General features: G+C 47.7%; 1 protein-coding gene across 5 annotated transcripts in view; it reads left to right on the forward strand.

Annotated features, from left to right (window-relative positions):
* The window catches only part of UBE3C (ubiquitin protein ligase E3C), a 112,340-nt gene that overhangs the window by 36,392 nt on the left and 50,649 nt on the right, over positions 1–25,299 (forward strand). For 4 of the 5 annotated variants that reach the window (XM_047696109.1, XM_047696106.1, XM_047696110.1 and 1 more), the window contains 7 exons: positions 552–739; positions 6,584–6,670; positions 11,260–11,417; positions 11,576–11,808; positions 21,041–21,145; positions 23,108–23,195; positions 24,240–24,337. In XM_047696109.1, the coding sequence (XP_047552065.1) occupies positions 552–739; positions 6,584–6,670; positions 11,260–11,417; positions 11,576–11,808; positions 21,041–21,145; positions 23,108–23,195; positions 24,240–24,337 (957 nt within the window). The remainder of the gene's footprint in view (positions 1–551; positions 740–6,583; positions 6,671–11,259; positions 11,418–11,575; positions 11,809–21,040; positions 21,146–23,107; positions 23,196–24,239; positions 24,338–25,299) is intronic. The other variant, XM_047696107.1, reaches the window with a different exon arrangement.

A 25,299-nucleotide genomic window follows, 5' to 3' on the forward strand; every position in this document is an offset into this window, starting at 1 on the left:
CACATGTAGATAAATACACAGCCGCTTAGTTCAGGTTTTACTCAGTGAATCAGATCCTTAGAGAAAGTAAGATATAAAATGTATCTTATTTGATTTTTTAAAAAATATTTAATATTCTATTTTTGCTTAAACTGTAGTCTCCCAGATAGCTTACAATGGAATAGTAAATTTCCATTACAATGGAAATTCTGCTAGATGGTAATATATTCCCACACATGTGTGCTTAGCACAGTGGTATTTAAAATATGAAATTAATTTTTCCTGAAATGTCAATACTGAAATACTGTCCTATCAGGAGGCAAAAACTGAGTATGTACAGTTCCTCTGTTGTTACGCTGGGTAAAATTGGTGCCTAATACAGACGACGACTATGGGTGGAACTCTAGAAAGTTTCATAGTACTTCAGTGGATGTGCCCGTTGTGATGTGGGCCACTTTTAGATCAGGCCTGTTTTGTGTTTTCGGGGAGTGGAGTCCAATCCCGTGTGCAGCGTAGCGGGTCCTTGTCGCCCAACCGTCGTGAACTCAGAGCAGCTTGCCCGCTGTGTTTAGGAGGACGGCCGGCTGTCGGTGCCCTACATCACCGAGGAGTGTCTCAAGAAGCTGGACACGAAGCAGCAGACCAGCACCCTGTTGGCCCTGGTGTGGAGGGACTCCGCCAGCGAGGAGGCCTTCACTCTGATGGCGTCCATCGGCCACACGCTCATGGTGCAGCACCGGATGGCGGTGCCCAGAGTCAGGCAAGTGGCGCGGGGCCGCGTGAGCAGCGGCGTGTGCCCCCGTGGCGGCCTGGGCTGCTGCTTCCCCGTGGGGCGCAATGGAGGAGGTTCCCGCAGTGCAGCCGTGCGTGGAGAACGACCACTGGTCTTTCTTCTCTAAACCAGCCGGTCCTGTTCGGCTCCGCTTCCCTGGCCTGTCATGTAGTCAATGACACGAGCGCATTTTCTTAGCGGGCAGGAGAGCGGGCTACGGTTGAGGCCTGGCCCCTCTCCGAGCGCCGGACCCAGCCGGCCTTCCGGAGCCCGTGTGTCCCCGGCTTGTGGTGCTCTCGCGGCGCGCCTGGCGTCGGGCCGCCCTGGGCAGCTGTGTGGCGGGCCTGTGAAGGGACAGGCCCAGGTCAGGACGTGGCCCGTGTGCTGACGTAAGTACGTGGGACCGCAGCGTTGAAGTTTTTCTCTCATTGGAGTGCTGGCTCCGTGGTATCCGGAGAATGTGGCAAATATCTCACAGCACACGCTGCAGGGGTCGTGGGGTTCGAGGGGGAGCGCAGGGACGGACGGTCTGCAGACGATCTGCTGAAAGCCTCCGTCTCCCCACACTGGGGCCCGCGCTGTGTCCGACCGTTGAGGCCACCCGAAGAGTTCTCTTCCGCTTCTATAAAGTGCCTTCCTGTGGCGTGGAAAGAGCTGGTGTCTCGGTTAGCAAAGCAGCCTGCCTGGACGGGCTGCACGCTGAGGACACAGCACCGGCCGAGCCCGCCTTGGACACCGCATGCAGCGCGCCGGCCTGCGCTGTCCCGGCGCCCCGGTGTTTGCTGCCACTGGAGGAAGTGAGGCGGCAGGGGACGTGCTCCCTCCGCGGGGAACTGGCTCTCTGTGGGCTGGTGGCGGCAGGGCAGGATGTCAGATCTCGGGAGCAGAGCAGCTCAGCCAGGACCCGGGCTCTGCTGGCGGCGCGAAATCCGCCACTGTGGGCAGTAACCACGGCAGTTAAATGCGTCGCTGCCTGGTCTGGGGCTCACCCGTGAGCTGTTCCCGAAGGGTGTTTAGTGGGTGAAGGAGCTTTATATGGAGCCTTGGTTTTACGAGTACTGCACCTGTCTCCTCTAAGAAGTTACTCCAGGAACTTCGTTTATGGTTTAAATTCGTCAGCTTTTAAGTACCTGAACGTTTTCCATAGCTTGTAGACTGACTTAACTATGCTCGACTTTCACTGCTTTCAAGTTTTTTGGTGGTTTTTTTTAAGGTACTTAAAAGATGGTTAATAAATTCAGGGCCGATGATGCCCTGTCAGCGCCTCTGAGCGCACGCGAGTCCCTCTTTCGTGCTTGGGATTTGCAGTTTTAATTTCTTCTTTCTCTTCTTCTGCTTCTGCTGCTGCTACTGCTTCTGCGGGGTCTTCAGATTATGCATTTGCTTTAGTGGTGGGAGGGGCAGAAGGAGAGAATCTTACACGGGCTTTACACCAGGCTCAGGGCCCGACTCGACTGGCACTCAGTCGCAGGACCCTGGGACCCTGACCTGAGCCAAAATCGAGAGTCAGACACTCGCCGGACCGAGCCCCCCAGGCGCCCTGCAGTTTTAATTCCTGTCTAACATTCATTGTCAGGATGTATAAAGGAACAGGAAGACCCTTTGTACACTGATGTGGGAGGATTTCCAAGGTACATGTTTAATTGAAAAAAGGAAACTACAGCACAAAGTGGATAATAACCTACTTTTGTGTCAGAATGGTGAGAAAAGTGGGAATGTATGTTTGTATTTGCGTAAAATATATCGGACACATACACAGGAAAGTCATAGAGCTGATTATTTACATGTCTGTGCTGGGGAGGTCAAGAGTGGAGGAGAATGTGGACTTCTCACTGTACTTTTTTTAAACGATTTTTATTTATTTATTAGAGAGCGCACGTGCGCACATGAGTGAGTGTAGGGGCAGAGGGAGAAGTTGACTCCCCGCGGAGCAGGGAGTCTCATGTGGGGCTCAATCCTAGGACCCCAGGATCATGACCTGAGCTGAAGGCAGACGCTCAACTGACTGAGCCACCCAGGCGCCCTTTAGTGTGTGGTCTTTGATAGGTTTTGACTTTCAGATTATGGGAATTACTTAAATTTCAAAAAAGTAATAAATGAATTTCCAGCTCCTTTTATGGGAGAAAATTCATAAATCTTGCCATTGGACTTGGGACTCTGAATAAATATTCGGATATAAAATTTATTTTTTCCTTAAGAAAATATATTCACTATCTTTATTGTGAATACTGTGGTTGTATTGTGAGAGGGAAAACAAGAAGGCAGTGCCCCAGTGTCCAGAGAACTAAACCCAGAGAGATGGGCACTTATGTGGACACGTGAGGGCGGCCCGCGTGCGGTGCTGAGCGTTGACCCGGCTGACTTGGACTCTGAGCTGGCAGGCGAGGGTTAGTGTGTCATCGGACGGCTTGTGCTGCTGGGAAGGGTTCCCGCAGAGCTGAGGACCATGCCCTTCTGTGTGCCCTCCCTTTGGCCACGCCTCACCCTGCCCTGCCTGGGAGATGGGGGGTGCGGCACCCCACAGGGCACCCCGCAAGCCCGGCCCTCCATGGCCCTCCACACAGCTGTCCTTCCTCTTCTCAAACCTCCTTCCCCTGCTGCCTTTGCAGACGCTGTTCCCACGACTTTCCCTTTGCTGTTGGGCTTCTCTTCTGTTTCTCCAAGGCTCTTCTCTGTCTGTGTTTCAGTGTTTCCTCAATTTCTTTTACTTCTTTTCCCTTTAGTTTCTTCGTTTTTTTCCTACTCGGTCGGTTTTCTAGATGATAGGCTCCGGCCACTTTCTGGAGCTCCAGACTCCTGTTAGCAGTTTAACGGGCTGTACCGAGACCCCTCCCCGCTCCATGAGATTGAGTTCAGCACACTCCCCCAAAACCCGGGGTTACACTGGGGGAGCCACTAGCAAAACGTGGCTACTTCACTTGAAATTAATTACAGTGAAAGTGTAAACCCAGTTCCTTGGCCATGTAGCTCGGCACCTTTCAAGTGCGTGGTGGCCTTGTGTGGCTGGCCAGTGCCACCCTGTTAGCTAACACAGCACAGACCACTCCCAGCGCCACAGAAAGTCTGCTGGACGGACTGGCTGCGGAGTGCGCGCTTGGAGTCGCTCCTTCCGTGGTGATGGTGCAGACGCAGTCAGTTGCCGTGACGCGTGTGTGTACGGTCTCGCGCTCTGCTTTGCCGGGCTGAACGGTCAGAAACATGACCCGGCTGCTGTCCTCCTCACGTACCTGCAAGTGCGTCCCCTTAGCTTCCAGTAGAAGACTCGGGTTCCGCAGTCACTGCCAGGCTCTGTCCCCCTCACCCATCAAGTGTTCGGTCACCTCTGCCCCAGCCACGCTCGCGCTGGCTCTCTGCCTCCCCTGTGTTCCAGGCCAGGTCCCTTTGCCTCTGCTAGACTCTGTCCAAAATGCTTCTTTCCTCCTTGAATTCTCTTTCTTGGCTCAGTTGTCTGTGAGACTCACACTGAGGTTATCCTGTCAGAGGCCTTCCTGAGTCACACACTGAGATGTCGCCTGTAATTCCAACTTTCTGTGACATTTTCATTTTATGGCAGGCGCTTCCTGTGAGTGCTGTGTCAGGAGTGGGGCTCACAGCCCAGCAGCCGCACGGACTTGTTCCTGGTCCTCAGCTCCTCTGTTGCATGCACTTCTAGAACCTTTGAAATGGAATTTTTGAAAGTAATGTTTTGGGCATCACAAAGGTTGCTGTTACCTTCCTGTCGTTTTCTTGAAAATACATCCACTCACAGTGCCTCACAGATCAGCTTTATTGCAACATGTGCTGCATTTCTCTACCAAAAACCCATAGAATGAGCCAGCTTAATTGTTTTGCGTGATGAATCATGGTTTAGACAATTGTTTGTCTGGAAGCGCATGGCTGTTGTCCTGTGCTCTGAGCGCGGCCGAGTGCTTTCTTCAGCCCTGGCTCACAGTTCCTGTCCGTGAGAGCCTGAGGTAGCATGCGTATGCCCGTGACTTTAGTGGGGGAATACGCAGACCTGTGTCTTGTTTTCTATTGCAGATTATACCACTCCTGTTTTTGTAAACAACTTTTTATAGTTTGTTTTGAAAGTATGAAGCTGGATACCTACAGAGAGAAATTTACTTTTTGCCTATGATTTCATGCTTGCTCTTTTCATCAGTGATATTTTCAGTCCAATCAATACATTTAATTTGCTTTTGATTCATGATAGAATTTTCTATAATAGGGACTAAATAAGATCTGTGAGCTTTTAAACATTTCGATACATCATGATTTTATTATTAAATCTATTTTGAAGTCATATATAGATTCTAAACTAATTGATAATCATTATTGTTAGACACATCAAATTAGTAAGTGGCCTTGATTTGGTCAGACTTAGCAATAAGAGAGTTTTGAAACTTCTGAGAATTTTCTAAACATTTATGGGTGACAGCCAATTCACAGGAGGCACAGGTAAACTTGGCAAGAGCACACGTGTAGCCTGTACTGATCTTCTCATGTGTACTTTCTAACAGTAGTGTCCAGGACTAGCGAGGAAAGCATCCACATAACGAACGCTGCTTTCCCCATTCTGGTGACACTGTAGTATGAGGGAAAGTTCAGTTTTCAAGTCTGTTCATTTTTATTTTTTTTAAAGATTTTATTTATTTGAGAGAGGGAGATAGAGAGCATGAGAGGGGAGAGGTCAGAGGGAGAAGCAGGCTCCCCGCTGAGCAAAGAGCCCAATGCCAGACTCAGTCCCAGGACCCTGGGATCATGACCAGAGCTGAAGGCAGTCGCTTAACCAACTGAGCCACTCTGGCGTCCTAACTCTGTTCATTTTTAAATCAAAGTTGTCAAGACAAAGGGCACTGTCTCTGGAACCTGGTTGTGGCTTTGATACCAGAACTCTGACTGAACAGAGCTGTTTCTGGAGCTTCTCTGGGTTCTCAGTTGGTCTGTGAAGAGACATTCTTTGGCAAGTTGCCGCAAACTGAACTATGTCTTAAAATTTTTTAATAATAAAGGAAATTTATATCGCAACCCACGCCGAAAGTTGAGAGCTCAGCCGACTGTGCCACCCAGGCACCCCTAAACATCTATCCTTTATCCACAGAGATTTTTAATCTTTTTAATCGAGTTGATACTATACAGGAGGGTTTTTAAAAACCTTTAGAATATACTTTTAGATCTGAATTCTGTTTGAGATGCTAGTTAAGCCTTAAAAAACACGTCTTTGGGACACATGGGTGGTTTAGTGGGTTAAGCCTCTGCCTTCCGCTCAGGTCATGATCCCAGGGTCCTGGGATCGAGCCCCGCATCGGGCTCTCTGCTCAGCGGGGAGCCTGCATCCCCCTCTCCCACTCCCCCTGCTTGTGTTCCCTCTCTCACTGTGTCTCTGTCAAATAAATAAATCTTTAAAAAACACGCACACACACGTTCTTATGTGTTTGTTTCAAGAATGGTTACTTAAAATTCCTATTTAAAAATTTTTAAATGTAGAGAAATAATACTATTAGTACCATAAAATATTGCAGCACATTAGTATACCCAGAGGGTCAGCACACTCAGCCTGCGCTTTCCCGCAGCCCATCTCTTCCTCGTGGGGTGGAGCTCACGGCCACGGCTCAGGGCTGCCGAGCTCCAAACAGCACCTGGCCTGCTGCCCGCTCGTGCTCGCGGGGCCGGAACAGTTCCCACGTACGCCAGTGGGCAGCCTGGTGCCGGAAGTATGTTCTTTGTGGACTTAATACAGACATTTTCTGAATCATACACGCTCTTTGGTTTATAGCTTGCTTGAATTTGGAAGAAATATGTTAAATGAATATCTGCTTATTCTCACTTATTTTTTCCCCATTCCCTTTCTAGGCTTCTCTACAGTTTAGCCTTTAATGCCAGGTTTCTGAGACACCTGTGGTTTCTCATCTCTTCCATGACAACACGGATGATCACAGGGTACGTGTCACGTGGACTTACAAACTGAGCTTATGTACATGGAAAGTGGCAACCTAAGTGAAAATATTCTAAGATGGTGTTTTAAAGTACTACTTACTGTATGTAAGAAAAATTCCAGATGGTCTCAATTTCATAAAAAGAAGAAATTAAAGCCCATTTTTATACATGTTTATCCGTATACATTAAAAGTATGGCCTTATCTGACAGTAAATTTGTTTTTAATGTTGTACTCTTTTTTTTTTAAATTTTTATTTATTTAATTTATTTGATAGACAGAGATTACAAGTAGGCAGAGAGTCAGGCAGAGAGAGGGGGAAGCAGGCTCCCCGCTGAGCAGAGAGCCTGATGCGGGGGTCGATCCCAAGACCCTGAGATCATGACCTGAGCCGAAGGCGGAGGCTTAACCCACTGAGCCCCCCAGGTGCCCTGCTGTACTCTTTTTAAAATCCATGTGACTTTCAAATATTTTGATAGTGAAAACACAGAGTTGAAGCAAATTTAACCCATTATAGACATTAAAACATATTAAATGTTGTAGAAGTTGGTTTTTAAAACTTTTTATTTATGTAATTTGATTTTTTTTTTAAAGATTTTATTTATTTGACAGAGATCATAAGTAGGCAGAGAGGCAGGCAGAGAGAGAGGGAAGCAGGCTGCCTGCTGAGCAGAGAGCCTGATGTGGGGCTCGATCCCAGGACCCTGAGATCATGACCTGAGCCGAAGGCAGAGGCTTAACCCACTGAGCCCCCCAGGTGCCCCTGTAATTTGACTTTTCTTATATGAATCATTATGTAACTTGAAGTCTGGAATCTTTAATATACATATTTTAATTGAATGTGTACTAAACAGAGAATTTAATATTCAGATATCCTTTGTGGTGAACTGAGCTAGCCTAGTGCCTCACTGACTCTGTCCTCTCTCAGGAGTCCAAGGGAACTCCTCTCTGCTGTAATAGGAAAAGAGGAGCGTGACGCTCAGGTCACCAGAGACTGAACTTGGAAAGTGTAGCCGGCTGTACCAGTAACTGCAGTGGCCTGCTGCTGTCCAATGAAGGAAGACACCTGTCAGTTTTAGGGCAAGAGTTGGGAAGGGAGTGTCCTTCAGTCTTTCTCTCTGTCTCCCCCTCCCCTCTTCCTCTCCCCACTCTGTCCCTTCCTCCCTGTCTTTCCTGCCAGGCAGTGGAAGGAATTTCTGGGGTATGAGGGTGGGGTGTCCCAACTGTGAGCACACGCTGACTGGGTCTGCGGCATGTGGTGTCAGATGGGGACGTCAGAAAGGACGCCTGCACTGGATGCTTTGTCTCAGGTTCACTCCTGTGCAGCGGGAGCCGGGATTCAGGTCACTGACCTACACAAACTCGTAATAAAAGGGAATGTCGGTTTATGAATAGCATCGCTTTGAGAGACGTACCTGGTTTTCTTCATTTAATGTCCTTGCCTCCAAAGTGAGTAATGACACCATAGCAGCTGTGGGCGCTTGTGAAGGGGAAACGAAGAGGGAAAGGCAGCAGGGATTAGAAAGAGACCTGCAACGCCTTCATGTCCAGAAACATTCTTTTACACCCTTTCATTCTCAAAATGTAAAGGCTTTGTGTATGTTTTATTAGTTTTTCTGGTGGTTTTCAGCCACTTATGACCATGCCAGCCTTGGCCTATGACAGGTTTGTTTAGTGGAAAAGATCAGGGATCATTGGGACAGGAAGTTATCGTTGGCCTCTGAGTGTTTCCACTTAGCAGCGGAGCCCCGCCGCAGCTCTGCCTGATGACTGCCTGATTGTTGATGGCGTTTGTCTCTTGGCAGGGAATTGGAGTCACGGTGTGTGAAAGAAAAATGAGGTATTATTAGTTACAGTAAACTATCAGAATTACTTTATAAGTTTGTAAAGTTACGCAAAATTTTTAAAACTCATGTCTTAAAAAGCAATTTGAGAATTTGGGTTTCAGCTTATTTGTTTAATTAAAGTCCCTCAAGAAACTTACAATGGGATATATATTAGGATTGTATTACTACCGTGTGAGTTTCTTGAGTTTACTCTTGGAATATGATTTAAAAATTGAAATCCCTGATTTTTCTGAAATTGGCATTGAATTAATTTGGAAATCGTTTCCTAACAAGAGTTCCACTGGGATGTGTAAGTTCCAGCGAGCACAGCGGTCATCACAGGAGCGGGGGAAAATGGGGGTTTTCTTGCTAACCCTGCGACATGCTGGTGGCCTGGGCTGGAAGCCGGGGTTCCTGACCTCCCAGGAGGACAGCTGAGGGGCAGGAACACGTGGACTCCTGGCTCGTCTTTGCTGTTGGACCTCCCGCCACCAAAGACCCGCCCGAGCCGGCTCGGGCCTGCTTGTCTTGGGTTCTGTGCAGACTGTTCTGACTGTGAACTACCCATTTCTTGCCCCACCGACACGAGCAGTGAGTAGTGGTTACGGTGGTCTCAGTAGACTTAGACTTCATGCTCGGCAAGAGCATGCGGCAACGACCTGTGTAGAAGAGACCGCGTGGGAAGGGCCGCGGTGGCCACAGATGTGGCGCGGGAGCCTTCCGGCAGGGGCGCTGTGTCTGGAGGCGGGGGGTTACCTGCGGTCTCAGGGCTGCTCCCAGGCCGGCCAACTCCCCCGGCTCTCAATCCGTGGCTTTTCCACTACTGTAAATTATGGACTTTTTATTTGCTCATAAGTTTTTGCGTTTGACCTGTGTTCAGAGGAGTATTTGAGTCAGTGTTTATGGCAGAAAGTGTGGCCCACAGGGAATCAAGAAACATGCTTCCCTCGTGTCCCTGCTGGAGGAGACCATAGGCGCGCATCCAGCCCTCCTTGCCAATCACGTGTTCCGTCACTTAAGTTGAAAACGATTCCTTTCTTTTGTTTACCTCATGGGATAAGCTCGAGTTGAATAATTGCCCTCATCGTAGGGACTCCAGTGCGAGAGCACTGCACACGCCGACCTGTATGGGTCCAGCTGCTGGGCGTGCTCGAGTGCCGGGGTGACTGCTGGGGGCTGACCTGTCACTCTTCTGTAACTTGACCTGCACCGTGTCCCCCCGAATAGCATTCGCTTGTCACAGTCCTCTGTTGTCTGTGTGGTTCTGTGAGGGAACCGAGAGGTGCCAACCATTTCTACTAGTATCAGGGAAACATGACATTAAAGTGGTTTTCCTCTGTCCATCGGCAGTGTTTCGTGTGGGGACGCAGTTCTAGACCTGGTGGGGAGTAACTCAGGAGGTGCAGGAGGGCTCCTGCCCACTCCAGTCTGGTCGTTTCAAAGGGAGCCCCCACACCTCTTTTATCCTAACAGTTAAAGACCCTTTTTCTGTCAGCCTGGCTTTGGCCATGAGGTAGGACGGTTGTACCTTGTCCCTTTTTATGTGTCTTCCCTGCGTTTTTATTTTGGACAGATTGCTTCCGTCAGCCAGTGCCCAGGGCCGGGCTGCACGTTCAGGGTCAGGACGCACAGGAAGTCGGTCAGACGACGGTTCTTCTCTGTGACAGCAGAGTTCAGACTGCACATCGGGGCCCCTGTCCTCACGGACCTGTTGGTGGCATTGCTCTCCCCTGAAGTGGGTGGGCCCCGTGGAGCCCTAAAGCTCCGGGTGGCTCAGGCCAGTGCACTGAAGCCCCGCAGAGAGTGAAAGGACATTTGCCTGGCCTTCACGTCTGCCTTGCTCTCTCACGTAACTCTTGGCAGTGGTGGGCAACCACTTGGTAATTTGTGGATCCTTACTCCTGGTCGCATCGCATGTAATACAGATCCGTGGTTTTGTAGAAATAGATATTCACGGTGTGAAGATCAAACAGCAATCTTGCCCACATTTGCTAGCTCAGGACTGATAGGACATGCTGTAGGGGACCGTGGGGCTTTATAGATTGGAAAGAGCTTGCCGGTGAACCTCTGTCACTGAGTGTTCAACAAGACAAGGAACCACATTTCCCCAAGGGGGAGGGGGCACAGGTTCTAGGTGGAGAAGTAAATTTAATAGCTCAGAGCTCTTGACGCATGAAGAGACGACAGGGCTCTCTGAAGATCGCCTTACTTTCGAGCTGCCTAGGATGTGCCAGGACTCCTGGGCAAAGCAGGGGCGGCAGCGAGCTGGTAGATGAGCGCGGCCAACAGGAACAAAGCCCAGTTCGCCGGAGGGGGGTCTCTGTTCCTGAAGCATTTATCAGGGGTCAACACTCAGCAGTTTTTAACGGTCCTAAACGTTAGCCGCTGGGTAGGTGTTTCGTGAGAGCAGCACGATACTTTGTTGAATACGTGAAGTAGGGAGGAGGAGGGGTAGTTTGAACCCAGAAAGTAGTGGCGTTACTTACTGTAACCCTCTGTCTGGGGACCACTGGCACCTCAGTAATTGCTTTTGTGCGGTGATCACAGTAGCGGGGGCAGGAGTCTAGAGTGGTGGCTTGGGGTCCTACTCTCTAGTAGCGGTTTATGAACCAGCATTGTTAGAAGGACTTTACCTTCCCTTGAAGTAGTTCAGTTGCTAATAGGAATGTTATTTTCCCTGCTGATTTTTGTCTGGTGTCATGTCTTAATTCATTCCCAAATTGGAACTAACCTTAAAATCTTCGTTTTGTTCTTGCTGCCGTCTCAAGGTCTATGGTGCCGCTGCTGCAGGTGATCTCCAGGGGCTCCCCCATGTCTTTGGAAGACTCCAGTCGGATCATCCCTCTCTTCTACCTGTTTAGCTCTCTGTTCAGTCACTCACTAATTTCCATACATGACAATGAATTCTTTGGAGATCCCATAGAAGGTGAGAGTTTAGAAGAATCCGTTTTTTGCTGGCTTCATGGCCTGTCCGTTTTCGTAGGTGATAGAAAAGTTTTAAGTCTCTTAAGTCTTTCATTGTATTAAGAAATGAGAAAAAAAAAAAAAGCCAAGTATGATAGAACATTAGATTATGTTTTCCGGTTGTAGGTCAGAGACAATCATCAATGATGCCTTTTACTCTGGAAGAGCTGGTAGCGCTGTCTCGCTGCCTTCGGGATGCCTGCCTAGGGATCATCAAATTGGCTTACCCAGAAACAAAGCCGGAAGTTCGAGAAGAATATATTACTGCGTTCCAGAGTGTCGGAGTTATAACCAGTTCTGAAATGCAGCAGTGCATACAGATGGAGCAGAAGCGATGGGTTCAGTTGTTTAAGGTAAGCCGTACGTGGGGTTTGTGTTTGTGCGTGTGCTTACTGAGGTCAAGTGTAATGTACAAATGTCTCCTGACTTGACTCATTTCATAAGAAGTACAGGTTTGTTTTTGGCATAATTTTTAATTTGCAAAACTTTTTAAAATGGAAAGTCATTTTCATTTTACTTTTGCCTTCTTTGAAACCCTTGTTTTTATGTTATTACGTGCGTCTTTTTAAAGTTGCTTTAAGTGCGAGTAACGATGAATTATAAATAAAATTTTTTTAAAGATTTTATTTTTTAAATTTATTTGACAGAGAGAGACACAGCGAGAGAGGGAACACAAGCAGGGGGAGTGGGAGAGGGAGAAGCAGGCCTCCCGCCGAGTAGGGAGCCCAACGCGGAGCTTGATCCCAGGACCCTGGGATCGTGACCTGAGCCGAAGGCAGACGCTTAACGACTGAGCCACCCAGGCGCCCCATAAATAAAATTTTTAAATATTTTCATTTTTCACTAAACGATCTCTTACAGGTTGTATTTCTTTAATCTTTTCAGAAATTGATTAACAAAGGTGGGGAATAAGGTCATTAATGTAATGCAAGTTACATATAAATTATTTTAAAATATCTTCATTTTTAACTGTGCAGAAAGAGGAGTTATGAGTCACTGTGGCTGGAACGCTGGTGGGAAGTCACCACCGCTGAGAATGTAACGGTGGGGTAGAAAAAAAGAAAAGAAAAAGGGTGCTTGACTTGCCATGAAATTTCTGCAGCAAACACATCTAGTCAGCTAAAATCGCTCACTAAAGGAGAGAGAGCAGAAGAAGTGCATTTTCCAGATTGAATGCTGGATTTACAGTCCGTTTAGTACCCGCGACCCTAGCACACTAATGTGCAGCTCGAGTCATCAGCTGCCCCTTCAGGTCCTTCATCACTGCTTTTACCAAGCTATCTATTTAATTGAGAGAAGTTAATTGAATGAAAATGATCAACTAAGCTTGTATTAATACTGCTAATGGAACTTTCTTCTTGGCCATGTTTGGAGAAAGATGTCAAGCTAGACTTTAGGAAAGGCCCATTAATGCTTGCACTTAACCTGATGGGCTAATTAAGGACTGCTTATTCATCCGACGAGTGCGCGGTAGTCTCTGTCCAGCCCATTCTGCCTGATTTCACAACACAGTTCACTTATGAGCGAGAGCATTAGTAGCGGTGAGAGTAACTGATAATGTTTTCATTGCACTGAACACAGTCCTAATGCATCGTTGAATTTATAATTTGTGCGGATTGGTGTAATATATGTATGCACAATTTATTTTAATTACCTATCCCTGTGTTCCCAAGAAAACTTTAAAGGGCACGTGTTAAACCCTTAATTTATCCATTCTTAAAGGTTGACAACTTGGCGACTTTTCTAACTTAAAAATATGCTACCTAACCTATTTCAGACTTAGAATTCTTAGGTACACTTGGCTGGATATGTGTATTATGGTAGCATATGTGTTTTTCTTCAAGTCTCTGGGATCTTTGTTAATAAGGCTTTCCATTATGTAGGATATCATGTTTTGTGCACAGTGTCAGATAATCTCATTATTTTATAGCACCTATTGAGAATTTCATAATTTTCATATGACAGGCTTCTCTTTAGAACTGAGAAACCTCAGGATTGAATAACGCTACAGAAGGGGGGTGCCTGGGGGGCTCCGTGGGGTAGGCCTCTGCCTTTGGCTCAGGTCATGATCTCAGGGTCCTGGGATCGAGCCCCATGTCGGGCTCTCTGCTCAGCCAGGAGCCTGCTTCCTCCTCTCTCTCTGCCTGCCTCTCTGCCTGCTTGTGATCTCTGTCTCTATCAAATAAATAAATAAAATAAAATAAAAATAATACTATAGAAGATACTTTTCCTGGACCCTGCTTTATTTTGCTTCAACATTAAACGAAAATTTTTTTTTATTTTTTTTTTAATTTAATTTTATTTTTTTAAAGATTTTATTTATTTATTTGACAGAGAGAAATCACAAGTAGGCAGAGAGGCAGGCAGAGAGAGAGGAGGAAGCAGGCTCCCTGCTGAGCAGAAAGCCCGATGTGGGGCTCGAACCCAGGACCTGGGATCATGACCTGAGCCGAAGGCAGCGGCTTAACCCACTGAGCCACCCAGGCGCCCCTAAACGAAAATTTTATAGTGAATTTTTTCTTATGCCTCAAAATGACTCATTACCACTTGATTAAGGATTAAAGGTTTTAGGAATTAAGGAGAAGTTCTACTTTTTTGGTAAGGGATTGTTTTAGGTTTGAAATTGAGTTGTTACAAAGACCTTCTGACTTCAGGACAGAATTGTTTGAAGACAATTTTTTGAACAGAATTTCTATTCTTTGAGGGGTAAAAAACAAAGTTATACTACATGCTGGTAAGCTGAGCCAAAAAAAATAATGAAAAATCAAGCCATACTCTTTGCGTTGCAGAGAAGGGCTCAGCTGCTACTGGTTTTTCTTTTAAGAAAAAGTTATCTTTAATGGGAGATAAAAAGAATCCCCTCCGTGGCTCCTGTGTCCCAGACACTATCGTAAGAGCGTTACGTAGACTGAGTCAGTGAACACAGTCACTCCATGGCTGGGGCGGTTAGGGCCTTTCCTTGAACTCTGCTGCTCTGCACCCCGTTCCGAAAAGTACTAGAATAGAATGTTAGATTGTTTTGTGTGTTTTCGTGCCAAATTTGAGTTGAAAAATTCAAGTTAGAATCAACCAGAGAAGGTAACAGCATTTTGCCAACGGTTTCCAGCCTTCTGCTGGTTTTGACAGAATTGCAGATGATGGGGCCTGACTCCTTCGACCACCAACATTTTCGTTTCTCAGTCTTACGATGGTCCTTTCAGACTAATTTCTGTGAGAGGCTCTGTTCACTGGTCACAGAACATAGAATTTTAAGTGCATAGAGTCATCTTTCTTTGTCACGATGAGAATTGAGGTCAGCTGCTGAGCCCTGCAGTGACACTGCTAAACCAGTTTACGCATTTATCAAATTTATAAACTCCTCTTGACGTGCAGTTTATAGCTGCGGTTCCTTTAGCCCCATGAGGAGGTAGGAAGTCCTGTTTGCCATGCCTTTGTGTGCAGCTCTGTGCCAGCGGGTCACCTGCGAGGAGGAAGGTGTGTCGGGCAGCAGGAACGAGGTGCCTCACGCCTTTCTCATCCGCGCACATCTGTACGGAGGGAGAGAAGTCTGTGTTGTGAGCGGTGTTCGCTTTCTCAGTGGCTGATTTCATGTTTCAGTTCCAGAAAGAATTTTTTTTTTTTTAAGTGAGAATTAAAACAACAGCCACATAACATAACACTCGCACGCCACCATTAGTTTTCCCTGTTTGGTGAAAGCATGCACCTGTGTTCTCATAGCGCCCTTTCCCACCTTTGGGGGTTTTTGTTTTGTTTCTGACTACCAAATAGAATGGGTACTTTAAGAAATAATTTTGTAGTGTTTCAAACATCCTGGAGAATCCTGTTGTCTGTACAAATACAGCAGTGTTCAGGAGTAGTAACGGAGGGCTTTATAGAACTTGGTTCACCTTCGACCTGGGTCGTCTGTATGGGACGCGTCATGGCCTCTGTGGAAGGGACACCGCTCTCACCAGTTCCTCTAACTCGCAGTATTACCCCGAGAACGCGGACTCCGACCCCCTCTGGGGAATCATGAGTGGTGGTCGGCCTGGCGCTTGCTCTCTCAGCATTTCTACATGACGGAAAAGCCACATGTTCAGCTGATCACATTGAGACAAACGAGATCAGCACCATGAGAGAACGTAGGGTGGAGAAATGATGCTGAGGTTACTCTAAACTTTTCCTCTAGGAGAACGGCCATTCTGGTCTGCAAGACAGTGTTCCTGGAACTGGTCTTCACTGGTGTTTCTCGTACTTTGTTTCTACATGTGTCCGTTATGAACTCAGATTAGTGGAAAATTCCTACAGGATATACGTTTACCGCATTGTACTTTCACTACACTCAAGTACCCGCAGATCGTGTGCTGTCTATATCCTGTACTTTGTATTGAACTTCTTGAAGAATTACCCAAAGGGCACCTGGGTGGCTCGGGTCATGATCCCAGGGTCCTGGGATCGAGCCCCACATCGGGCTCTCTGATCAGCGGGAAGCCTGCTTCCCTCTCTCTGCCTGCCTCTCTGTCTACTTGTGATCTCTCTCTCTGTGTCCAATAAGTAAGTAAATCTTAAAAAAAAAATTACCCAAGATGTTTGATTTTACTTATCAGATTTTACATAGAAGATTTCAGATAAAAAGAGATTATTCTTTTATATTAAATGTAATTTAGTCTTGCAGTTGCCTTTCGCAATTTGGACTATACGTACTTTTTTTGGGTTACAGTAATTTATTTTATTTTTTAAGATTTTATTTATTTATTTGACAGAGAGATCACAAGCAGGCAGAGAGGCAGGCAGAGAGAGAGGAGGAAGCAGGCTCCCCGCTGAGCAGAGAGCCCGATGTGGGGCTCGAACCCAGGACCTGGGATCATGACTGAGCCGAAGGCAGCGGCTGAACCCACTGAGCCACCCGGGCGCCCCGGGTTACAGTAATTTAACTGAATGTCTAGAATCTCCATTCAGAAATGTCAGACTTTACCCTCCGCGGCCTTCAGCCAGCTGACGTGCATATAGTGCTCAGTATGTGTGAGACGCAGCGTGTAGTCCCCAGGATTCCGTGTGGCCGTCGTAGCTGGTGCGCTCTGAAACGTACGGGGTGCTGTGGGCGAGGCAGTGCCTGTTAATTTGCTGTCTTGCTCTGGGACAGCTGTCAAGGGTGGCTTTTAGGAGCATCTCTGTGTTTCTAAGCAGTCACCGACTTGATCTTTTTAACATTGGGTTCAGGGAACCTGTTCACGTGTATCACCAATTCTTAATTCAGGTGTAGATAATAGAGTGTGTATAGCAATTATGTGTGTTTCTGAATGTTTACTTAAATAATTTTTAGAGTTACTGAGCATGTGTATAATCCTTAAGGTTTCGATCTGGCATGGGAGAACATGATGTGGGGGACAAGAGTTAAACCCCAAACAAATGCAATGTGTCCTACTTACAGCTGTTGGGGTCTGCCGGAACTGTATTGAGCCAGCACACCGAGTTAGCCCAGCGTTTGCTTAGTGATGGCTTTATCTTGCCTCACGTCTGAACCCGCTGGTTCTCGAGTCCGACTGCTCACGTAGCGGGGGCTCCGGGGAGCAGTTACAAACGGTTGACTGGCTTCCCCCCAGATGAACTGAACTGGCTGTTGGGGCCTCTGCTTGGGCCTTCACCAGCAGGAGAGCTCTGTGTGTGGCGCTGAAGAACCACAGGCCTCAGGGCGCCAAGGGTCACTTTGGGCTGATATGTATGACCTTGGGCCTCAGTTTGAGAAGTTGGGCTTAGCCATGACTTAGGTCCTGTTTAAATCTGAAATTTCTTCAGTTTGGGATAGTCTTCTGTCGTAGGCATATCTGTGCCAGAAAATTGAATAAAACGGACTGGAGACAGGGGCGCCTGGGTGGCTCAGTGGGTTAAGCCTCTGCCTTCAGCTCAGGTCATGATCTCAGGGTCCTGGGATGGGGTCCCGCATCGGGCTCTCTGCTCAGCAGGGCGCCTGCTTCCTCCTCTCTCTCTGCCTGCCTCCCTGCCTACTTGTGATCTCTGTCAAATAAATAAATAAAATCTTTAAAAAAAGAACAAAACTGACTGGAGACATGCCTCAGATCTCAACACTGGCTGTCTCTTGTCCCAGTTCAGAATCGTGACCCCAGTCTTCCTGACCTTCTACGCTCGTCAGTCTGTTTCCATGATTTTACGCTCCCTCCATATACTTTCCCCCTCGGTACTAAGTGTTTGGGTGGCAGTTGAGTGTGTGATCCTGAAGGTGGGTGCGGAGAAAGGGGACATGGTCAGAGGTGTTTTGGCATCACAAATAGACTCCAATTTTCATGGTTTCTTAAAATTTGTATTTTTCTTATGACTTAGAAGATAATTGGTTTATTTTTTTAGTTTTTAAAGATTTTGTTTATTCGACAGAGAGAGCGAGCGTGTGCGAGTGTACAAGCAGGGGGAGCAGCAGGCAGAGAGAGAGGGAGAAGCAGCTTCCTGCTGAGCAGGGAGCCCGATGCGGGGCTCGATCCCAGGACCCTGGGATCCCGACCTGAGTGAGCCGAAGGCAGTCACTTAATGACTGAGCCCCCCCGGGTGCCCAGAAGAGAACTAGTCTAAATGAAGGAGGAAAGTGTTTCTAGTGAATTTAAGACATGGGATTTGACATTTCTAAAAAGGTTTTTTGGGAATTGGTCCAGGGTTAGTATTGCCAGATTTAGCAAGTAAAAATGTGTTATCCACTTAAATTTTAATTTCATATAAATAACAAAGGCTTTTTTTGATAAAAATATGTCCTATGCGGTATTTTGGATCTATTTACATTTTTTGAAAACGCGGTATCTGGAAGTGCGTTTATACTGAAAAATTATTTTGTATTTATTGAAATTTAAAATTTAGTGAGGTATCCTTTATTTCCTCTGGTGATCCTGTCTGGGACTCATTTTCAAGGTTGGTTTGCTGCCAAGTGTAACTTGAGACTTGCTTGGTCACAGTGACTCTGTGCAGACGGCATCCTCGACACACTTCCTGAGGCCCATCACTTTATTCCTCGCACTATTCCTCCCTGTCTCTCTCTCTCTCTCTTCTTTTTAAAGAGGGTCACTGATACCAGGGCGTTAGTAAGTAATACGTGATACTTCCTTCTTTATGCTTAGAATGTGAGAGTAAGAAAGGGGGTGCCCTATATTGAAACTTTTTAGTGTTTAATTTCACAGTAATTTAAAAGAAGAAAGTAAGTTATAGCATTCATTCCTTCATCGGTAGTTTAATATTTGTGACCTGTGGAGAGTAAATGACCTCGGAACCAGAGGTTGGGAGATGACTACCAGGAGGCAGATGAAAGGTTTTATTCTGGAGTTAGGCAGCCCTGGCTCTGCCCCTTGGCAAGCCTTGGAGCAAGTCTCTTACCTTCAGCAAAGCTGAGTGTCCTCCGCTGTGTGGTGGGGAAGGTCGTCCACGAGGGTGTCAACATCCAGGGCACAGTGTGCGCAAGCTGTAAGTGAACAGGGGCCGCTAAGTCAATATGCTTGTATATTGGTCAGAAAACATGTCTTTTGCTAACAGTTGTGTATTATGTGTAAATTTCAGCCCAGTGTCTGTTCAGTCTGAACATCTTTAAAATGCTAATATAGGTGGTTACGAAAATGGAAAGATGGCTGAGCTGTTCTTCACACAAGATGATGGTGCTTCCATCTCTGCTGTTGGAAGAGCATATGTTTACATGGTGGGCTCCGTGGGCTCTGTGGGCTCCGTGGGCTCCGTGGGCTCCGTGGGCTCCGACCTGGCCCCGTCCCAGACAGGACCGCACGTGCAGGGGAACTCACTGACGCCCGCTTTGTTCTTTAGGGGAGCGAAACTGAGAGACTTGAGAGATTGAAGTGCAGTAGGTCAGTGAGCACACTCTGTCATGACCGTGGCGTTGGCCAGACAGAGCCCCAGGCTCGGCTGTTACTCTGACGCAGCTGCAGTTTGAGTCGTCGTCGTAAGCCCGGAAGCCCCTGGCGAGCACAGCAGTCCGGAGTCGCGGGTGACCACCTGCGGTTCACTAACCGGAGCTCGTTTCTGCCGATTCAGAAAGGATATTACTGTAGTATCGGGACAGGCTTCCAGGTGCCACAGGGTAGATGTCACCGCTAACTTGGTGAGAAACAGCCCTCCGTCCAGAAGCGGTACCCAGACCTGGAGACGTTCGTAGTGACGTCGTTCCGTCTGAATTGGGCGTTACTGTTTCCTCTGTCCCTGGGCCTCTCGTCCAAGTTGGGGGTCCACATTCTAGTGGTCTGAGGTGTCAGCCAAGGGCCCTTTCTCACCCATTGTGTTGGACACGGAATTTTTGGTGTCCCTGAATACCAGGGTTCACATGTCGTAAAAGAAGAATCTGTATTTCTATCGTATAGGGATGCCGAATTGTGGAATTTTAATGGGAAATCTCCATTAACAATTGAAATTATGCAATCTTGTTTGTCTTGGGAGTATATTTGGAAATTTACCGTGTTATCCTTGTTTTAGTCCTTACCCAAATTATATTTTATCCTAATTCCGCACCCGGGTTATATTTTACTTGGCTAGAGGCGGTGCGCATAGAGGCCTGGCTGACTTTTTCAGAAAATATTCTCCTGGTCTTACTTCAGCTACTTAGTAGTTGTGTGATCAAATCCCGTTTGTAAAGGTTTAAGGCTTTGGATTTACAGTTTTACATCGGTTTATCTCGGTTCATTACAACGTACATTTGTATTTAATATGAAATATCAGGTCTTTTTTATTATTTAAGTTGTTTTTTAAAGATTTTAATTATTTTGAGAGACTGAGCAGGTGCCTGCATGGGGGGACAAGGGGAGAGAGGGAATTCCCAGCAGACCCCACCCTGAGCGCAGAGCCCACCGCGGGCTCGATCCCAGGACCCTGAGACTGTGATCTGAGCTGGAATCCAGAGTTGGAGACCCCATCATCGGGTCTTTTTTAAATAGGTGGTGCCGTCAGTTCATCACCATTTCTAAATTGACGATTTGTTTTTGATGCCAGGTCAATGCTCGAATGCCTCGTGGCTTTCCAGGAAGGTAGCTGGGACTGTCTCCCTTGGGGGCCTCCTGCGGACCCGGGGAGGGACCGGTGCTCACTGCAGGGGCATAACGAGCGCCTGAGCCGTGTGGGTGCAGGGACGCTCCATGAAAGGGTGGACCGGGTCTGTGTGCAAGTACGGCCCAACCCCAGACACTTACATGAGGGAAGTCCTGGAATTGTTTTTCGTGTTTTGACAGATGTCAGAGAGCCTTCCAGGACACGTCTTCCCCTCAGTGTTATTGATAGTGTCTTTTCAGGAAAATACGAAATGATCTTGCTGTGGGGCAGACTTCCACGAAATTGCTGGAGACTTGGAGATTTCTTGCTATTTATAGCTCAGATGAGCTAATACATGTCCAAATTTGTGTTTGAAAACTCCATTACGACCTCCTCTGTAGTCTGCCTTTAACATATTCCCGATAATTTTCCTCCCTTCGTTAGCACATCACTCCCTGCTTTGTACCTAAAGTTCGTTCCTGGGGTCACAGGACGGGGTGCGTCTCTGCGGCCTGACTGTCCTGACTGTCCTGCGGGGTCGGCCTGAGCTTCTTCATGTGACTTTGCCGTCTGTTCCCTCTGCAGGTGATCACCAATCTGGTGAAAATGCTGAAGTCCAGAGACGCGAGGAGAAATTTCTGCCCTCCGCATCACTGGCTATCGGAACAAGAAGACATCAAAGCAGATAAGGTTCACTGAAAGATCCTTCCAGTGTTTTTCTGAAAAAGCTTTTGTCTTTCTGGGGCCGAGGATAAATTCTTTTAAATTGTTTCATTTATTACTTACTATGTAACTAAATAGTAACAGTAAGCTTTTTTATTATTAACTCTTAGGTCATAGAATATATAGCAGTGTCATTGACTTAAAGATGTGTCCTGAGTTCATTGTTAAACCTAATTTTCTCCTTTAACCACAAATTATATTGGAGCCCAGTGGTTCTTTGTTGGGATTGCAAGAGGTTTTGCTTTTATTGGTGTTATAATTGTCAATGTGTATTTAATAGCCCTTAAAGGAGAAGGGGCATGTCCTTGACTTTCTAAAGGAACAGAAACAAATTTGAATATTACTTAGATCTAGACCTAAAGTAGATTCAATAGCATAAATATTTTTAGAAATTTAACAAAGGTCACGAACTATCTGAATTTTCATTCTTACTTGTCAGAAAAGGGCGTGTTTGTATTCATTTCAGGGTCTTGGGGATGAGGGCAGAGAGTAGAGGGTCTAGAAGAAACAAGACCGTGAAAACGTTTAAGGAAAGAAAGCAGTGGTATTACACCAGTTTCATGCTGGGTGTGCACAAGTCTTTAGCGATGTGGCTTCTAGCTGTGCCTGGTGCTCAGGCCGAGAAACCTTGCCCGATCTTGTGGCAGTGGATGTCCTGTAGCAAGATCCCAGGATGGGGAGGCTCTGAGCAGCACTCAGCATCCAAAGGAGACAGCCGGGGCCTCCTGTCACTGGGCAGCGTGGGAGCCACAGGAGGCTGCAGCCCTCCACCCTGGGTGCAGCCAACTGAACCACAAACAGGCTTGAATTCCCTAGTTCCTGAATCCGCAGAAAGGAAGAACTCGATCGGCCGTGTTATGGGCCGCAGAGGAACCGCGTCACTGCTTGAGACTGGTTGGGCAGAAAGAACTAGTCATGCCCTGAGCCTGCCTGTCCTTTATGGCCTTTATGTACCTCAGGCCAAATGAGTGGTGGTGATGGGGGAGCCTTCTTGGGGTAGAAGTAGTTAATAGTGCGTGAGCCAGGGGCCCATGGTCTGCAGGCTGTGGTGAGTACACAGCGGGGCAGTGCCCTTGGGGTGCAGCCCCCCAGGGACCTGCCCAGACTGGGCTGGAGGCCCATGGATGGGGGTCCTGGGCCCGAATGTCCACCACTGTGCTGCTGCTTGACCCCAGAAGGGCTCGGCTGTGGAAAACATTCCCGAGGAACCAGACTGTGTCTCCTGGTGTAATTGATTGCTGTCCTGGCGCAAGTTCTCGGTCTCATCGCTGACCAGCAGCCGCCGGGCACAGGCCTCTTGCGGGCACACACTGCCGTGCGGTGTTCTGGCCGAAAGTCAGACCTGGGTGCGATGAAACCTCAAGATGGAATTGCACGTTTGTAGGGAAATGCAGGGTCTAGAAGCCCGTGTTAACACCGAGGGGACGCAGCTGGCGAAACCCCCGTGGTGGGGAACACTGCCGGATAGCTGACTGGGGCCGCAGGCAGGGCTGAAGGAGCAGACAGAGCCCCAGAGCTTACCAGAATGTCTACGAACCCGGCCTTACTGGGGTACCGATGCAAACAAACCGAGTGTTTAGAATTATGGGACACTGAATATTTGGTGATAAGAAATTGTTAATTCTTTAAGTGTAGTGTGTTTTCACTTGTAAGGTGATCATCAGGACAGGTTACTAGATGCGGATATTGCACGAACGCTACGCATCGAGAGCGAGGAGAGACTCCCTTGGGGTGCGTTAGGGAAAACACTTATGGTGTGAGTGTAAACGGGCAGCTGACCAAGGAGGGAGTGATGGAAAGAACCTGAGGTCGAAGCTCAGGATCTGGCTGGTGTGACAGGCACGCACAACATCCTGTGGTTCCCGTGTGGCTGGTGAGGGCTAGTGCCGGGGCGCGGACATGTACTAAGCCAGGTTGCTGGCCCCACAGGTCACCCAGCTCTATGTCCCGGCTTCCCGACACGTGTGGAGGTTCCGGCGGATGGGGAGAATTGGCCCCCTGCAGTCGAGCCTGGATGGTGAGTTCTCTGTGGCCTGGAAGGTTTCTCCTTCAGCCCAGGGTCATGGGCTCTTGTTCACATACTGGGAAATCCTTTCTTTTTGGTGTACTGTTCTGAGATTTCTTTTGAACTGTTTTTAGTGGGGGAAGGGCAGAGGGGGAGAGAGAGAATCTTAAGCAGGCTCCACGCGGAGCACGGAGCCCGACACGGGTCCCTCCCGCAATCCTGTGTCATGACCTGAACCGAAATCAAGATTCGGAGATGCCCCTGGTATCCTATGATTTTGGATAAATGTCTCTGTGATCAACCATCTGGAAAAGACTGATTGCTCCAGAAATTATCTCATGCGCCTTTGTAGGTGACCCCTTGACCCAGCCAGAGCGTCTGGCAACCACTGACTTGCTTTTGTCCTGATAGCTTTGCCTTTTCCAGCATGGCTTTAAATGGAACCGTGTGGCGTGTAGCCTTGTGAGTCTGGAAAGGAAAAGTCCAGGCGTCCGTCTGAGACAGGCCAGCTTGACTCCAGAACACTGCAATAAAGTGAACAAGTCAGACGAAGTTTTTGGTTTTCTAGAGCATGTAAAAGTCAAGTATGCAGGGGCGCCTCGGTGGCTCAGTCCGTTAAGCCTCTGACTCTTGATCTCAGCTTGGGTCTTGATCTCACGTCGTGGGTTCAGGCCCCGCCTGGGGCTCTGTGCTGGGTGTGGAGCCTACTTTAAAAAAGAATGTTAAGTACGTAATAGCATTGCGTCTAAATAAACACCATACATACCTTCCTTCAGAACACTTTCAGCCAGGAGGTGGCGGCTGTCATCTGAGTAGTCAGTGACTGGTAATCACTGATCACAGATCCCATAACAAATAGAAGTATGAGAAAGTGTGAAATACCGTGAGAGTTACCGGAGTGGGACACAGAGACAGGAAGAGAGCAAGTGCTCCTGGCACGCGCCGGACGCGGGGTCACCGCGGGCCTTCTGTCCGTACAACTCCGTGCCGGCAGAGTGCGGCGACGCGCGGTCGCGTGTGTGCAGACCCTGACACAGGTGTCCCCATGTGTTGCAGTGGGTTTGGAGTCCCTGCCTCTGTCTGTGTCGGAGGAGCGACAGCTGGCCATCCTGACTGAGCTGCCCTTCGTGGTTCCATTCGAGGAGCGGGTCAAGGTGCGCACCGCGGTTCCTCCGTCGTTTCAGTGCGAACCAACACCAGCGAGGAAAGCTCGGCGTGGCTTAGTGACTCGCTGGTCATGTCATCGCTGTTTTTCTCACGAGATTGCAGTCGCTGATGGTGACGTATAAAAGCGTGGTCCGACCAGATGCCTCTGTATAGACTTAACAGATTCCTTTCCCTTAGCTGTAACTAGTTTAAAGGCTTGTCACGCCGTTGTCTTCTTATAATGGGGGGAGAAGGTCCTTTTGTCTAGTAAATTTTGCATTGTTTTTAAAAATGCACATTTTTTTATAAGATATGCTGTGTTCTGTCTGCTGGGTCGTTTTTCACCAGCACAGCCTCACAGAAGAGAGGGGAGCCAGGAGTCTGGCGATTTCTGACCAGTGTGCAAAGCATTGCTTACGTGCACCTGTTCTGAGATTTAACATGTTTTGTTTGTTGTATTCATCAACTTTGCAAATTTCTAAAAACTACTAGGGTACTCGTAAGTATCGGCTTCGGGAGGGTTATTTTAGTCCCGCCCGCTCCGTTTGTAGGATGAGCAGGAGGAGTGTCTTTGAAGGCTGCTGGTGCTGCTTCACCAAGACGCTTGCACTGCGTGGCTCCTGCGCTCCCTCTGCTGGCGGTTAGGGACGCGGCCGGACCCATAGGAGTCCACAGCTTCACGAGCTAGTCTCTCCTCTCCCCGCTGCGTTTTTCTGAAGGGTTTGCAGAAGAGAATAGTGAACATATACTACAGCAGGGGAGTCTTCAATTATATAAAAGGGAGGAAAAGAGCAATGTTACAAATACGTAAATATTGCACATTTACCGAGAAGGCATAAAGTCCATATTTGATATCTTGGCTTTTAAAATTTGCTTCAGAATTTATGGAGATAGAAAAGTTAAGATTTATTTAACAGATTTTCCTCTTGTTGCTTGTGTTTATAACAAAAAGTCTGCTGCTTACATAACC

This window comes from Lutra lutra, chromosome 11 (genome assembly GCF_902655055.1).
Source record: "Lutra lutra chromosome 11, mLutLut1.2, whole genome shotgun sequence".
Classification (NCBI taxonomy): Eukaryota; Metazoa; Chordata; class Mammalia; order Carnivora; family Mustelidae; genus Lutra; species Lutra lutra.